Source organism: Cyprinus carpio, chromosome A1, assembly GCF_018340385.1.
Source record: "Cyprinus carpio isolate SPL01 chromosome A1, ASM1834038v1, whole genome shotgun sequence".
NCBI lineage: Eukaryota > Metazoa > Chordata > Actinopteri > Cypriniformes > Cyprinidae > Cyprinus > Cyprinus carpio.
Window position 1 is genome coordinate 7,531,510 of NC_056572.1, and position 18,057 is coordinate 7,549,566.

At 34.8% G+C, this 18,057-nt stretch overlaps 2 protein-coding genes across 2 annotated transcripts; both read right to left on the reverse strand.

The window, feature by feature from the left end:
• Nucleotides 1–2,101: 2,101 nt before the first annotated feature.
• On the reverse strand, nt 2,102–13,686 carry LOC109085054 (tripartite motif-containing protein 2-like). Its single transcript, XM_042733096.1, has 12 exons — nt 13,494–13,686; nt 9,658–9,818; nt 8,721–8,881; nt 7,240–7,391; nt 6,700–6,880; nt 4,861–5,623; nt 4,152–4,255; nt 3,891–4,058; nt 3,627–3,795; nt 3,391–3,461; nt 3,115–3,255; nt 2,102–2,867 (listed from the first exon to the last, which is right to left on the reverse strand). Exons 3-12 carry the CDS (start codon nt 8,826–8,828, stop codon nt 2,715–2,717), a joined length of 2,010 nt encoding a protein of 669 aa, XP_042589030.1. The 5' UTR covers nt 8,829–8,881; nt 9,658–9,818; nt 13,494–13,686; the 3' UTR covers nt 2,102–2,714.
• Nucleotides 13,687–15,290: 1,604 nt separating this feature from the next.
• Nucleotides 15,291–17,340, reverse strand: LOC109090858 (ladderlectin-like). The gene is made up of 6 exons (XM_019104697.2): nt 17,226–17,340; nt 17,053–17,125; nt 16,808–16,908; nt 16,069–16,203; nt 15,715–15,826; nt 15,291–15,525 (listed from the first exon to the last, which is right to left on the reverse strand). The coding sequence occupies exons 2-6, from the start codon at nt 17,111–17,113 to the stop codon at nt 15,446–15,448; spliced, it is 489 nt and encodes a 162-aa protein (XP_018960242.1). The 5' UTR covers nt 17,114–17,125; nt 17,226–17,340; the 3' UTR covers nt 15,291–15,445.
• Between the last annotated feature and the right edge of the window lie 717 nt (nt 17,341–18,057).

Below are 18,057 nucleotides of genomic sequence, written 5' to 3' on the forward strand. Positions count from 1 at the left end.
CTGATTTGGTTACTGATTGTGCTAAATAGAAAGCATAATGAGTTTGCAAAAATTAGGAATTTAGTCTAAAATTTTAGGCTGAATTTAGATTTGCCTTCATTGCAAATTGAAATCTATCACTGTTTCCACAAAAAAAGCATCATAACACATTGCTAATAATAAAAAATCTTTCTTGATCAGCCAATCAACATATTAAAATGATTTTTGAAGGATCATGTGACATAGAAGACTGGAGTAATGATGCTGAAAATTCAGCTCTGCATCAGAAATAAATTACATTTTAAAATATATTCAAATAGAAAACAGCTATTTTCTTGACCTGTTTTGTGATGTAGTTTTTCATGATTGACGTTTTAAAGTGCCAATATATTTATATAGTAAAATTTATGAATGAAATCTTATCTTATGATTTTTACTGATAATCCTATTCAAAACAGGACAAGAAGCTTTTCCAAAGTCACTTTTTAATGCACTGTACATTTACTCATGATAAGCATGATCATATGAAGCGATAGCAATATTAGAAAACTCAACACAGTCCCAGCAGGGTTATTGTTTTAAGTCGTAAACAGGCACACATCAACTAGATAAACAAAATGAAATCAAATATTCTATTGAAACCATTTTCATCAATAAAGTAAAAACAATTCTAAATGTTGCAAGATGTAAATGGTAAGGCTATTTTTTTTTTGTACAGACATGAAACAGTAACATTCAAGTCCAATTATTTTCTGATGAACATACAAAACATTCTTTACTTGCAATCAGCAATAAAGCAAATCAGCACATTATGCATATGCAAAACAATTTACAGTACCGACTCACTGTACCAAACCAAAACAAAAACATTTACCTTTACGTTGTGATGATGAAATACAGGTGCCATTCAGTTATGAAGAAATCTGTATGAAATCATTACAACTCCACTATATGAATCATGCCTCTAAGAATCCTGGGATACATGATCGACAAATCAAAATCAATTCCTTGAAAATGTTTGGCTTTTAACTACGTTTGTACTTGAAACCCAAACATCCTTTCTTTGAAACATTATTTTACGATAAATACACAAATATAGATATTTCCAGTTTTTAATAATATTTGTAAGGAAAATAGAGAGTCCTAATTTTTTATAAATAAAGAGCCTGAATGCTGCTAGTTTATTCTATAAGTATGCAAGGTAACAGTGCATCATGTAATCTACTGTTAGTCTCTTACACACATACACACAGTATGTCATTACACACAACAATGATTCAAATGCTATTGGTGATGTTTCAATACCACACTGTCATTTTGCTTATTGCAATTGCACTGATTGGACTGATGAATTAAACCGGAATGGGTGGAATATGATCAGCGTTTGTGAAACTATCATCAGGCATACACTACTGGTCAAAAGTTTGGAATAATTTAGATTTTTTAATGTTATTGATAAGACTCTTATGCTCACAAAGGCTGCATATATTTGATAAAAAAAATACGGTAAAACAATAATATTGTAAAACATTATTACAATTTAAAGGAACAGTTTTCTTTTTGAATATATTTTAAAATGTAATTTATTTCTGTGATGCAAAGCTGGATTTTCAGCATCATTACTCCAGTTTTCAGTATCACATGATCCTTCAGAAATCATTCTAATATGCTGATTTGCTGCTCAGTTATTATTAATGCTAAATTCTTATTAATAATGGTTCTTCTTACTATTAATTTTGAAAACCGTTTTTCATATTTTTATGGAAATGTGATACTTTTTTTTTTTCCAACCAGGATTCCATTTTAAAAGCATTTATTTGAAATAGAAATCTTTTGTAACATTTTAAATGTCTTTACTGTCATTTCTGATTAATTTAATGCATCCTTGCTGAATAAAAGTGTATTACGGTTTCCACAAAAATATTTAAGAGCAAAAACTGTTTACAGCGTTGATGATAATAATAAATGTTTCAGCATATTTGAATGAGTTCTGAAAGATTGTGTGACGCTGAAGACTGGAGTAATGATGCTGAAGACTCAGCTTTGCTATAAATAAATAACATCTTAAAATATATGCAAATAGAAAACAGTTATTTTAAATTGTAATAATATTTCACAATAGTACTGTTTTTACTGTATTTCTGATCAAATAAATGCAGTCTTGGTGAACATATAGAGACTTCTTTACATTAAAAAAATAATTATTCCAAACTTTTAACCAATAGTTTATTAGTCAACTGTAAGATGCATGAACAATGGAGCCAACAGGTCAAAGAAGGAATGCTAAAGCTTGAAGACAGATAACGATTCTTCTCTCTTGGCTGCATCAGTTATGAGCATCCCAGTAACTCATCAAAAGGTTCATAAAAGTGTTGAAGTTCTAATAGCATCCTAGAAGTCAGATGGGGTTTGGATGTGTCCAAAAGTTGGCAGCGCATGCATGGTCCACACATGCAGCACATAAGAGCAGAGTTTCAGCTTGAGTAGTAGTTCACTCACCAATGCATTCTGATGTGTCAGTATTTCCACAGTGTGGAGGTTTGGCAAAGGCATCCCATAAACAGTGTTAACAAGCTTTAGTCTTCTTAGGAGAGTTTTCCAACAGTAGTAACAAATTCAAAAAGATGTGAAAACCAAGGAGATAGAATACCATTACATTACATTAAGTGCAAGATTTGGACACATACAGTATGACCTTGATTCTCTTTCCATCTTAGATCAGAGTCTCTCTGAAGTCATTGCAGGTAGCGGTACACTTTAAAGCAGTGGTTCCCAGAATCAGCCACCACAACATGGCCATCCGAGGTCAGAGCGAGACCCTGCGGCCCGTAGAGAGGGTCGGCCGCTGTATTGATGTAGGACAGGAACGATCCACTCCCGTCAAACACCTGAGAAATGTGAGAATGATCTCTGAATGATGTTTGTGTTTATTCAATTCATGTATATCATGTTACAATACCCAATTTAACTATACAGTACTGTTCAAAAAGTAATTTTTTATATCTATACACTAGATTTTAAGGTGCCAGATAAATGTTTCTGGCTAGATTGTCTAGACAGAGGGCAGTTAGAGTTCATATTGACTAACTCTTGTGTCTGTCAAAGTTAATACAGGGCTTCACAAGGATTCATTACCTGTATCCGACTGTTTCCCCAGTCTGCCACAATAATGTTCCCATTGACATCCACAGCAACCCCTGTGGGAGCATTGAACTGACCGTTCCCTTCACCATTTGAGCCAAATTTTAGCAAGAATTCACCATCTGCATTAAATACCTATAAGAGAGTTTGAAGTAATAATATATAGGAATATTATATAGATGACAGAATATTATTGCTTGTTCATGTAACACCATGGAAAAATTTGTGTTGACTATTGACACTGTTAGAAAGCAGCATGCCTAAGCTTACCTTAACAGAGTGGTTATGGAAGTCTGTGATGATTATTTCATTGTTGTTATTGACAGCTGCAAAGTGTGGGCCTACATGGAAAGGAAGGTCTAGGTTAAATTCATACAGAACCATTGAATGATTACATTACATTATTGTATCAACTCAAATCATAAAGCTAAATTTTATATCATTTGTATCTGTATGTTACAATGCAGTCTGCAGCCCTTCATCAGATGCTGTAGACCTGTACCTACCTGCAAACTGTCTGTCGCCGTTTCCCCTGCTGCCAAACTTAGTGACGAGTTTCCCACTGGGCTGGAAGATGAAAACAGTACAAGCCTTGTTGTCCACAACGATAACATGACCATTCTGATCCACTGATACACCCTTTGGACCCATCAGCCTTCCTGAGCCCAGCTTAGCCTGCAGAAAAATTAGAATATTGTCAATAAAACTAAAGTTTATTTCCAGAGACAAGAAGCAGGCATTTTATTCTAGTTAGTAATGAAGCAGTTGACCTTGTATTTGCCCTCGCTGGAGAAGATGCTAACCCACTTATTGTCATAGTCAGCAATGATGATGTCCCCATTTGGATGCACAGCTACTCCAGTGGGCCGCTGCAGTTGCCCCGGTGAACGGCCACGTACCCCGAACCGGCTATGAAACTCTCCCGTGTTTGAAAATATCTGATCAACAAAGGATTGAGGTCAGTTATTCAGATATACTGTACCTACAGTTTCCATGTTTGTAAATAGTGGATGATGACAGGGCGTTCTTACCTGCACGCACTGATTGTTACTGTCTGCAATTAAGATTTTTCCTTCTGAACAAGCTGCTACTCCCTGGAGGTTAGTGAACTCTCCTTTATTCCTCCCTTTTGTTCCTATAAAACAGATGTTGTGTAAAAGACTTTTATATTACTGTTCAAAAATTTGGAGTCAGTAAGATTGATTGGTTGTTTTTTTTAAGAAATAAATACTTTTATTCAGCAAAGATGCATTAAATTGATCAAAATTAACTGAGTTTATGGTTTAAACAAGAACAAATATCTGCCAGTGGGCTCAGAAAAATACACTTAATTCGAAGAAAACACAAGTTTTAATACCCAATTAACAGATATCTGTTCTTGTTTAAGTATAAACTCATTTAATTTGGTTCCATTTATCAGAAAACAAAACTTCACACCTTCAATTGCATCTCAGTTAAATATATCTTCATTTAAGGACTGTTAGATATTTGTATTGGAAAACGAAACAAAAATACTGAGGCAGAGAAACATTTAATGCCCTGACTTTATTATTTAAGACTATAAGAGTATATTTTTTAAGGCCTTAATTTGTGAAAATGAGAATTAAGATGTATTAAGAACTGCAGAGACCTTGTTTAGTGCTAGTCTAGACGGGAGAGGCAGCAAAACTAGTGAGGGTGTTGGAAAAAAGCAGTTAGTGATTTATTCAACCATGCGGGTTAGTCTTTTCCTGCATGTACCTATTCTAAAAATGAGGTCATCCTCGATTGGGTTCACTTTCTTTTTTGGGGTGCTGAACAAGCTTCCTCCCCGTCTGACACCCTTCTGCCGGCTTCTGCTCCCTGGGGACTTGGCGCTCCGTTTCCGTGCCCCACCATCGCTGGATCCCGTGGATGCAGCATTGGCTGCGGTGGTGGTGGGTGAAGAATCATCCGGAGAGCTGGTGACCTTTAACTGGAAGGGGCTTCCTTTAATATGCTGATCATAAAGTCTAAGCGCTAGACTAAAATTTCCCTCTTTCTTCACCGTGTATTGGAATTCATACGTTCCATTTTTAAGGTCCACAATTTCGCCGTCTGCAACGCTGCCACCCGGCGTGCAGACTTCTGCTGAGATGATGGCGTTACCCGTCTTACACAGTCCTCCAGACTTGTCTCTTGTGGTTATGATGACAGTTGCCGGCTGGCCCACAACACACTGTTCCAGACCATCACCTGATACCTCGGTCTGACTGGCCACGGCATTGGTGGTGACGATAGTCCCCAGGTTGTGGATGGATTTGCGAAGTCCTTCGATCTCCATCATGAGATCCAGCTGGTCGTTCTCCTCGGGCTGAAGAGGAAGGCCCTGGCTAGCCAGGTCACTGAGTCTCTCTCCCACGTCTTTATGGGTCTGCAGAATGACAGCCTTGTTTCCCCCGTCCAGGGCTTCGCCGGTCAGACTGCAGTTATAGTTGATGGCAGCTTCCTCCTGCAGAAGAGTGTCTAACTGAGCCTGCAAAACCTTTAGGATACACAAAATTAAACAGAAGGGACCCAAAAGATAGAATCATTTCAAAAAGATATTTTATTTATTTAAATTAAACTAACATGTTAATATATGTTAATAAACATTCAATTAATAAATATACATGACTGTTTAAATGTTTGGGGTCAGTAAAGTTTTTTTTTAAAGAAATTAGTATTTTTATTCAGCAAGGAGACATTGGACTGATTAAAAGTAACAGCAAAGAAATTTATATTACAAACAAATTCTGTTTCAAATAAATGCTGTTCTTTTGAACTTTCTATTAATTAACAAATCCTGAATTTATTTAAACAAAATTCACAAAACTGTTTTAAAAATAATAATAATAAGAAATGTTTAAAAAAACTGCATATTAGAATGATTTCTAAAGGATCACGTGACGTGTGGAGTAATGGCTGCAAAAAATGTAGCTTTGCATCACCGGAATAAATGGCATTTAAAATATATTAAATATATTAAAAAGAAAACATAATATTTCACGTTATTACATTTTTTACTATATTTGTGATCAGATAAATGCAGTATTATTATCAGTAACCAAACCTAAAACCAAAACCATAAAAACTTTTTTAAAACTTATTTTCCTTAAGCTAGATGCCAAGGGAAAATTTCTCATTTTTGTTTAGGTTTTATTTCGTTTTTTACTAAAATAACTAAAACTTAAACTTATTAAAAACTAAATAGACATTTTTTTAAAATGACGAAAACACAACAAAACTTCAACAAAATTACTAAAACTTCAACAAAAATTTTAATAGAAAATATTAAAATCTAATTCTAATTATTAACAAAATCTATAATAGTATATCACTGATAATAACACTGAGCCTTGTTTAGCATAAGAGACTTCTATTAAAACAAAAAAAACTTACCCCAAACTTATGAAAGATAGTGTATACAAAAATATGCATATTTAATCTAATTAAAAATAGCCTAATTTGTCCAATATTGTGTGAGGCATGTATTTTAATACTTATTAGAGTATCATGCTGTTAGCTTAGCAGTGCAACTCTATTGAAAACACCTGCGAGTTGAGTCTTCTGTGCACATACCTTCTGCTTCAGTCCATAAGTGACTTCCAGCTCCATGAGCAGGACGCTCTTGCGTGTATCAAGAGTTTTGTGGAGCTCGCTGAAAGAGGAGTGGATGTCTTCCTCTATGGAGCTGCGCTGAGAGTTCAACTGCTGCAGAATGTCTCTCAAACACTGAACTGCTTCTCTTATCTGAGGAAGCCTGTGAGTTATTTAAATAGGTCCATTAACCATCCATTCATTTGTCTATTCATCAATCAACCATTACTGAGCACAGTAACAACAGTAAATCACTATGCAATCATTTAATGAATTAAGCAATTAGGAGATGGATTTTTTTCTTAGTCCAAGGCCCACACGTAATCTATAGACATATAGACATAGATAGACATAGACAAATTTTCTATACTGGTGGAAAGGTAAAATCTGTGGAATGGATTTAAATATGGTAAAATTTGTTGCAAAATGGATCTTATTGACAGACATTTTAAAAATATTTATCAGATGCACAAGAGGTTATTTAGTTTACTGTGAATGACATGATGGGCATCATGGGAGCACCTGTTCTTAGCTGAATCCACTCTGTCCTGCAGTGCCGCTAAATGCTGGTCCACAATATTTTCCAGTGAATCAGTGGGGTGTTCAGCATGTTCTCCATTCATACAGTCCACACATACTGGATTCTCACAAGCCAAACAGTACAACGCAGACACCTGAATACAGCACAGAAAAATAAAGCAGATATTTTAAACCACTCTAAAATGTACTGAAACATCCATGGGTGTTCTATTTTGTAAAATTTTTTTTTTTTTTAATATTTGCCATTTAATTTTTGTATGTATTATGTATTTTTCTGTATCTAAATTTTAAACGTATCTAAAGTAAAATAATTAAAAAAAAGGTTACAATTGTTTCTATATTTTAAAATAGTTCATATTTAAAATATAAAATATCATTTTCTAAATACATTTCTTTCTTCTAATGTGTTCTATTTACATTTTTACAAAAATGATTTCTATCAAAATTTAGAAAAGTGTTTTCTAAATATATTTCTATAGTTCTATTCTATTCTATATTTTTTTCTAAAATCATTTCTATTAAAATTCCCCATTATATAAAGTAAATCTGTGCATCTGAAATCACATACTGTCTGAATAGGAACTTAATTCATGAACACGAAGCGCAACTTGCGTTGCTTCACTGCCATTCATAAATCCTTTCCTGTGGCCTCATGGGATAGTAACGTGCCCATAGAATATGCACTTTAAAATCTCAGTGCAAATAGGTAGGTCATCTGGATATTTTTCGTCTACTTTTTTCCAAATACCATAAATTCACTGTCTACAATCTCAAATAGGAGTGTCAATGGTCCATTTGAGAGATAGGTGGCAGTAATGCACTTATAAGTATGCGATCCGCCATAAAGCAAGAAGAAGAAGACGCCACACGCACCTGCTGCTGAGAACGCGTTCAGGAGGACGCGCTCAGGAGAGTTCTAACGGTTCGGACATTTCGTGAACCAGAGGTAAAAAAAACGATATAAATACTGTTCAGTTTCTTGCACAGACCGATCGTTTTGTGTCTTTACACATCAATGTATCTCACGAGCCGCAGGGTTTAATTTGGTTTTGTTTTTTTATTGTGGGTTTTAGCTGTGATTCCCATCCACTTCCATTATAAGACTGACAGACTGCAATGGTTTGAGTGGTAAAAATCTTTGTTTGTGTTCTACTGAAGAAACAGAGTCACCTACATCTTGGATGCCCTGGGGGTAAGCAGATAAACATCAAATTTTCATTTTTGGGTGAACTATCCCTTTAATGTGATATTGCTTTAACCTATGAGCACACTTAGCGTCATCTCTCAACTTATGGTATTTACAGAGGAACCAGCTGAGATCAGGGTACACTTGTTTTTCTGGGACAGAAAGCTTATGCTCATGGGAAAAACACTACCTTCGAGAGATATTTCACCCATTTGTGCAATCATTTTGTGTTGTGAGTGTGTGTTTCGGTGAATGTGTGTATTAAAATAGTTCTCACTTTTCCTTTGTGTTGAGAGCAAATTAGCGCAGTTCCCTTGCCAGGCAGAGCCTCTAGTACAGTACATTCCTCACTGCTGCTGTCAGGAGAAGCTTGCTGTGCCTCCATGCGGTTGGAAGAAGTAACTGCACCCACAATACAAGGATGCAGAAAGCACAAACCTAAAACAGGATGAAAAAGATATGTTTACTTCATCATTTCTGATGAAAGTAGTCTGATGACTTGTATATATTAGTTTAAACTATAAAAGCAACTGTATGTAGTTTTCTGCATTTTTGCAACTTTGAAGTCCCTACAGTTAAGTGAGTGGAATTATTTAGTCTTAATTAGTCATACTTACATACTACAGAAACAGACACCATTCGCCTTAGAAGTCAGTGAAGCATTTCAATGATTTTGAAATTGATAAATATAAAAACGTACATACAGTTGCTTCAACTTTAATAATTGTGATTATATCTCACAAGTTTATTGCTTATTTTAAGCTATGTTTCACAATTACCTTTTATATTTTTTTATTCTGAGGTGGAAACAGGCTTCCATAGTGAAGCCTATGTTAAAAAAGGTGGAGAGACAGCACAACTCAACGTCTAAAACTGAAGTTAATTTCTAAAAATCATGTTAAAATACGTTCCATTAATTTCCTAGTGGCTCTATACCAATATGGACAGGGGAAAAAAAAACATATTAATATTTGGTAAGGCAAAGGAAAAGGTTTTTCTAATATTAAGTACAGACACCTTAAAGGAAAAAGGGTAAACCAGTTTGCGGTTTTGCAGTACAGAAAATATTTTCCATAAGAAATATGACATAAAAGGTTTAGAAAAGGCCACTAAGTAAGTAGAAACCAGGTTAAGTATTTAACATGATCATATAACAGATGAAGAAATCTGGTCTGATATACAGTGTAGATTTCACAGAAGGAAGTGATTCTCACCTTAGAGAGATGAGGCTCAGGCGTTGTGCATGTAAATGTGTGTACCCTTGTATATAACGCAGGGATATTAAGGGAAGAATGTGTATTTGATCCACTGGAGACAAAAACAGACCACAGGTTGCAGGGGCCAATTACAGTTTCCCCTCATTTGACACCGAACCCTACAGAGAAAAGAGAGATCAGAGATGAACACACACATAAACACTGAAACATATACAGTATGCAAGTCTACACACACACAAACCTGTAGAATGTAGAAGTGCAGACAAAATCTAAGATACACAACCATGGTATATGTCCAGATAAGGTGGTATCTCCATGATACAATGGCCACTGAACTTATACTGAACATGAATGAGAATTAAAAATAATCTCAATGGGTTATACCAAATGTACAGAGACCTACAGGTTACTATGGTAACCTAAGATGGCAATTCACAATAGTTGAGGTCAAATAAATGTTTTTTTCTCATTCTGCAATTTATGTGTTGAAAGCCTGTTAATGAGCAAAGTCTCATAGCGGAAGTATTTTTGAACACATTTCAGGCAGACACTTTTTATATATGTGTTTCTGTGATGATAATAATAAGAATTTTTTTAAACACCAAATCTACACATTAGAATGATTTCTGAAGGATCGTGTTACAATAAATTCAGCTTTGCCATCACAGGAATAAATTATATTTTCATACATACACACACACACACACACACACACACACACACACACACACACACATATATATATAAAGTTATTTTAAATTGTCATTTTTCACAATAATTTTCACAATATTACTGTTTTAGTGTATTTTTATCAATTAAATGCAGCCTTGGTGAGCATAAAAGACATAAAAAACATTTTAAAAATCTTACCGACCCCAAATTTCGAACAGTAGTGTATAAATACCACAATGAAATATGAGCACAATGTTAAAAACATGTGAAGTTTACTTTATTACAGTGCCACTTTGTTATTAAATTCAGTTGCTTTGAAAAATTATGTAAGTAACTATGTAAGTTTAAATATACTGAAATACTGCTCTTCATAAAATGAACTTAATTAATAATTTACAAAAGGCTGTAATATTCTGACCGACACAGAGCAGAGAACAAACAACACACAAGGTCCATGATCTTCACCATGATCTTTGGTACTGATTTCAGTGTATTTAACAACAGATTGGGGGGGGGGGGGGGGGGGGGGGGGGGGGGCATGATGACCCATGGTTTTGACCTTTAACGGCTTCCATTCATGATCATAGTAAAAACAGACAGTGAACACTAACTGAAATAAATGGATCTTTGTCATGCAGTTGGATTAAAGACACTCTTAGACTAATGAAAATTTAGGCAGAACATGATTAGATGACTAAACATTACATTGACTTTATTTGCTTTGGATTATAGCTGGTTTAGTAATTTATGTCCCACAATGCTTTTAGATTTTTATTGAAAAGGTAACTGGATTGGGGTCATAATCATGTTTTGAGCTTCCTCAGCTTTGAATCAGTAACTACAAGCATTCATATTCAAAGGAAGTAATATGCTGTGGTAGTATCCCACATAATCACTAGAAAATTATTCAAAACGCACAAATACTTACTTGGGAATTTAAACTTAAAATGGAATGAGGTCACATGGGAATTGAATCGGATGAAAAGATAATGCTCATATGATGATGTAATACAAGGAAATGGGATATTGAGCTGCCATATGTCAATACTCTTCAGACAATACCAGTTCTATCAGCCCTCAGTTTTAGAACCACAGCCCCCTCTTTCCATCTCAGAGATCATAATGACAAAGGACAAAGAACGTTAACCATATAAGGATCCTGGCAAAGGCATGCGAGCGATTTTGTGAAGGACTATTTAGAGTTACTGAAGCAGAATCTCCCCAGGGTAAAACCATTCTGGACAGAAGATCCAAAAGCACTCGATAGTTTTCCAGTTAGCCCGCAGAACGAACAAGACATGTCATTCTCATGATAGCACAAGCACTAACCTGTCATAATCATGAACTTTCACAGCCAACGCTACATGGTACAAATCCATAAAGAAGAAGAAGTTAATAAATGTTTTCTAGCCTGGCAATTTCCAAAATGGGGTATAATAATAATTTAATAATTTAACAACATATTTGTATATGTTCACAGTTCCCTGATGTTGGTTAATGGTCACATGATATGTTTTCAGTGTATTTATTTTAATGTTTGATGATTAAAATAAACAATTTAAACTTTTTCAATTTAATGATTGACTAACAATCAGCTTTTCATCAGCTCTTTTTGTAACCCTAACTACAGTTATGTAAATCCTGATCTAAAAGATATTGCAGTAAAATTACCACATGTGAAATAAACCACGCTGACCTGTATGAAAGTTAGTTGGACAAACAACACAATTTAATTCAAAGTTGGCATGAAACATTAAATTGAAATTGTTTGGATTGTTGTTGTTTGCTCGTGCCGGTGCACACGTCATCAGAGAAGAGATAATTTAACGAGAAGTTAATAATTTTGATTAAAGATTACGATAACAAAATAAAGTCACAAGGCTCAGTAATAAAATACAATCGCAATACTGCAGCCTGGTCTGGAAGCACTTAAAAGCGAAAACAAATGATCTAGGATTGGGAAAATGCCTGGAAGAGTTAAGAAACACCCACTTCACTCTCAGTTTGCTTTAATCAAAAAATGGTAAAGGTAGGAAGAGGTCCACCATCATACTTATGTATGCCTCTGCGTATTGATTTGCTGGGTGGGTTGGCCAACTTAGACCAAACAGCCTGAAAAAGGAGGATAATTTATATAACCTACTGTGGTAAAAAGCAGCAGGAAACTGGTTCACTGCAGTAAGTCTTGAAGAACAATGTATAGTCTTATGTGGTCATGTTAAAAAAAGCCTCTAAATACCAGATGCCTTCAGACAGATAGCGGGTTCATGCTGAAGGTGACCAAATGGTGAAACGTGTTTTCTGAAAGGAAAAAAATAAAAGTAATGGTGTTCCTTAATAATGGAAAGTGCTTCCCATTTCAATCACATATTGGTACTTTACTTTTCTAAGAGTCAGAAGCATACTTCTGCATAAAACCAATTAATAGGTTTAAGCAGATATATTTCATAGTACATGTATTTTTATACTTAAGTATTTTGTAGTTTGTAATGTATTTCTACTGTATAGTTGTGTATATTTTACTGTATATTATTAAGTAAGGATACAAAATACTGTGGAATACAGATCATGAAGCAAATTTCAGTGCAAATGAAAAAATGTCTTGCTTCCTGCTTTTGCATGTCAGATCGATTGAATTTAGGCCAAGGAGCACAGCATATTGAGATCATGCCAAAAAGCTGCCAGCAAAAAGATGCAAGTATATTTGAAAGCCTGACAAATGCAATCCAAAATATTAGATTAGGTGCAGAGCTAAAGAAACAAGTAACGTTAGCAGTTTTGCTATACATGAGGCCTATTTCAGAAAGATGCAACACATTCACTTTCGTTCTTAAAAAGACCTGATATTGTATGAGTGCCATGAGTCATGTGCGGTCCTCAATAGAACAGTGAAGGTTTAGTTCAGGCTTCATGCATTAACTTACATAAATCAAAACCACCTGATCTAAAGAACGCAACAGTAATATCTTCAGTCACAGTGTATATGTGAGCATCCATCTCCTCTCCTCCTCTCCTTCCACCCCACCCCCGTTCTTGCTTCCCATGGAAACATGGTGCGTTGGTGTATAGCAGATGCTGCTGCATAATTCCCCTGACTGCAAAACAGCTAGCCTCCCTTTCCGTGCTATTCTCCATGTGTCTGTCTGGATTTCGGGTCTTACCTTTCCTCCATAGCTGCGTAGCTTCAGATGCACCAGCGATGCAGGAGCTTCTGGTCTTACTCACCAGCCTCAGACCCATTTCCCGTACAGGAGGGATGGGGAGGGGGCTGTTTTGCACAGTCTCTTTTCGTGTCTGTCACTCACCCCCCTCTCTGCACTACAGCGACATAAGCAACTCACTCCAGCATGCCGTAAGGGAGGAGTCAGGCGCGGGCTGTCGCTCTGTAGCCAATCACAGGACAGGGAGCACAGATTCACCGACTGAAGCAAATAAACTTCGTGCTCTTCCTCTACCTTGTTTTTTTTTTTCTGTCTGCCTCCTCTCACACCAAAAACATGATTAATCCTCTAGGCAACAAGTAATATATAATATATATATATATATATATATATATATATATATATATATATATATATATATATATATATATATATATATATATATATATATATATTAAAGGAATATATTGTTTCAATAAAATGTATTCTTTAACGGTGCTGTATGTAAGTTTTTGACTCTACTAAAGCATAAAAATACCATAATATGTTTGCAGATATTTAGGAAAAAATGCTAAGTTAACATATTTGTTTATATGAAAAACAATGCTACAGTCAGTTATTCTCCTTTGAAAATTTGCGTCCGGGCAGGAACGTCCGTCTCTGTTTTGGTTTGTGAAACCCGCCCACTGCCAGTTTACCCAATTGTATTTCGGAACCTCGGGTGGCCAGTTGGCGGAAAACACAGCGTATCTCATTTCATTCATGGTCAAGTGCGCTCGTTCGCGTTGGTGTCGTCAATCTGGCAACCTGGAGGAGGAACCGGGTGAAAAAAACTCTCTCCAATATTTTGAACTTGGACTGCAATACCTAGTTCAATCACTCGGTGTCAATCCTACATACAGCACCTTTAATATTTTGTATAGGCCTATTGCGATTTGATAGCACTAGACAACATTCACCTATAAATTATGCACCATTTATTTCTATATAAATTGTTACATGTAATGTTACTTTTTATATTTAAAAATTACTTTTAATTAATACAAAATGTTAGTTAAATATAGAGCAAAGATATTTAAAATCATATGTAATGGATACTTTTTTTTTTCTTTTTTTTTGACAGAATATTCATACTTGTTCATAGGCAGTTGCATACTTGTTGCCAGTGTCTTGGTAAATAGGTCTACATTTCATTTTTCCAGTCAAACCAAAGAGAGCATTGAGGCACTTTTGAATGCTGTCCGAGTTGGAAAACATGAGTGGAACAGCCTGGCACTCTCACACAAACTGTCTCAGTGTAATTTCAACTGCTGGACAATGCACAATGCAGAAACACACACCCAAGTGAATAAAACTAAACAAAAGCCTCTGAGGTCACAAAAACACACAATAGTGCATGATGTTAGGACTTTATTTGATTCTGATCATTCACAGCATAAACGATAAGGCACTGAACACAATAGGCACTGGAGTATAAAACAACCAGTGACCAATTCTAGCCATGCAAGACGAGTTAAATTAAGGTGTACTTTTAAGTAAACCATCCTTCACCCTCCTAATGTTTGGTTTAGCTAAGGTGGCCTGTGACATTAAAGTCTACATCAAGGTTGTCTGGTTAAGTCATGGAGACAGTAAATGGCAGGTTAGCAGTACAACATCATTGTTTGTATTGTTCATTAAAGTTCCCCTGCAGTCACTTTATGCCTAAAAACACAGATAATCACAATTAATAAAAAAAAAAAAAAAAAAAACTCATAAAGAGAGTGGTTCAGGGCAAGAAACAAAGAAAGATGTACATTTGTAGTTTAAAGTTTATTTTATTATTTTTAGTTTTGCAAAGATTGACATTAAAATTCAAAATCAAAGCATGTCTGTTACAATCAGCAATTTGAAAACTTTAGAAATTGGTGATGGACAGACATAAGATATTAGTTTATCAATCAAAATTGGGATTAGAAATCAATTCTAGCTGTTCTGTAACAGATGAAACTGAGAAGAGTACTGCACTCTGCATCATTCCAGCGGTTCTCATCTGTGGAAATTCAGATAACGTTATTCAGATGAATCGTCAAATATGCTTTAGTGCAAAGAGAAAGCCATAAATATAAAAGTGTAATAAAATGTGCAAAGTTTGAAAACCACCTTTACAGTTCATGTTTTATACTAAATAAAAAAATGTTGTTAAATAGCTTTAAATATATGGACAACGTGTATATATTACCTCCATAGCCCATTTCCACACAATTTTCATTTCCTCCTGAATTATTTGGTTCACCAGAATGCCAGTCACTGAACTCAAACTTTGATCCGTCACTCCAAAACCAGATAAAATTCTAAAGAACATTACATTAACATTCTCAATTATCGAGTGTGAAGCTGCTGCTGGTGTTTGTTGGGGCAGTGCAAACAAGCCTTTACACAATTAGAAAAATCACAAGCAATATATCTGACAAAAGCCATCAATATTTAATTTGAACAACATTTACTGTTATTTTAATTTCAATAACACTTTAAGTTTTACATTTATTTGACACTGGTTGGACTGATTTTTGAAGGGAAATGAAAAATCAGTTACCTGTGGTGCATCATAAGCACCAATCCAGGTACGGGTGTTGCCTTTACCATATTTTTTCACAAAGGTTTTTAGGAAATTGTGAGTGAGTTGATTGTGGATAGATGCAAGGTTTCCTCCAAGTTCAACACATTGTTTCTGTGAGGATAAAGAGTTTGGCTCTTAATTCATCGTGTTTCCTTCCGGAGCATCAGTGAGCATTTGAGCTTTTTGTAGTAGTTGCATGTAAGTCCCTCAGCTGTCCTCAGTGTGAAAAGATCTCAAAATCATACAGTCATTGTTGGAAAGGGCTCAAATACGCAAAAGGTGCTTGAAAACTAAAGAATTTGTGGGACCTGAAGGATTTTTCTTAAGAACAGTGGGGAGTTTAACTGTTCAGGACCAACAAGGGACTCATGAACAACTATCACAAAAAAAGAAAAAAAAAAACAGCTGTGGATCATCCAGGTAACAACACAGTATTAAGAATCAATCATACGTAAACTTTTGAGCTGGTGCATTTTTATAAATTCAGCTATTATTTTCTCTTGTGGATTATATGTAAACATTTTTATGTGAAATATATTATTCAGGTCAGTACTAAATAAAAAATATGTTGAATTTTTTATTATGGTTAGTTTTTTTTGGTAAAATGTTAAATAATAATTAAAAAAAGAATAATTTATTTTGCAGATACGTGCAGATAAATGTATGTAAAATTTTGACCACAACTGTTTCTATATTACAGAAAACACAAACTTACCTCTGCTTCAGCCCATGATTTTAACTCGCTGAAATATTTAAAGCATTGTGTTCCAAATTTCTCCCAGCCCACGGGGCATCTTCGACCAATGCTGAAAGGTTCTGCAAAAAATATTTTTGCATGTTTGCAATATAAAACTTAGGCATTTGTACCAAGTTATTGATGAAATGTGTGAATGTAAAAAAGAAACGTCAAGCCTTCTCATCATTTGCAGTAAAGTAGGAAAATTCAGTCTGTTCATTTACCTTGAGACTTGACTCCATTTACAACCAACGCAAAAAGGAGGAATGCTGCAGAAATCCACATGCTGACAAAGTCCTATTAATATCAACATTATTATAAATATAATGTAACAAATATATGCATTAACAAGTTTTAAAAACACTAAAAATGGTAATACAATAAAAAAAAGTCATACCAAGTGAACCACAATTCAACTAAGCAGGCGGTTATACTTGTTGGTATAATACACAGATCATTGCTTGAAATCAGCTTTATTTATACCCAGTTGCTCAGTCACAAATGTGTGCAGCTGGTTCAAGACCAATGAAAACTTCTTTCTATCTATCAGTCCTTATTTGGTAAACAAGACCTGCCTGAACATCCTCATTTGTGATGTTGCATTATGTTGCATGTGAATTTCAGTGCAATATTCTTGGCTGATAATTGCTATTTGAAATAAAAGCAAACTAACAAAAATAATCATTGTAAAGTGATTCATTGAAGCTGTAGGATTTTGCTTTAATAGATTTGAATACCAATTTATCTGATTGGATATTATATTTCAGAAAATGGTCTTATGAAATTGCAAATAAAACAGTGAGGTCTGTTTACTTCCATTTTACCTGCTGAAAATATGATGTGAAAGGTCTATGTTCAACCAATTATTTGAGGAAAAAATTTTTTACTTAAGTATCCTTTTACTTTTAACTCAATTAAAAATTCAAATGTTCAATTCAAGTTTCAATTCAATTCAAGTTTTGTATGGTAATAACCAAAATGGTGTTCACATTTGTCATTCAATTTGTAACAAAAAGCCCATAGAGGAAACATGGATATTCATTTTGGCATTAAACTTTTATATAACAGTAAACATGATCTCTTTTACATTTTTGCATTTGATGAGTAAGGTAAGCCTTATTGTTCTAACGTTTCTATTTTTTGTACTAAAAATCATTAAGTCTGGGTACGTTATATTCATGATGTATTGGATAAGTATACATTAATTTAATAAAGTTATGCTGCAGAAG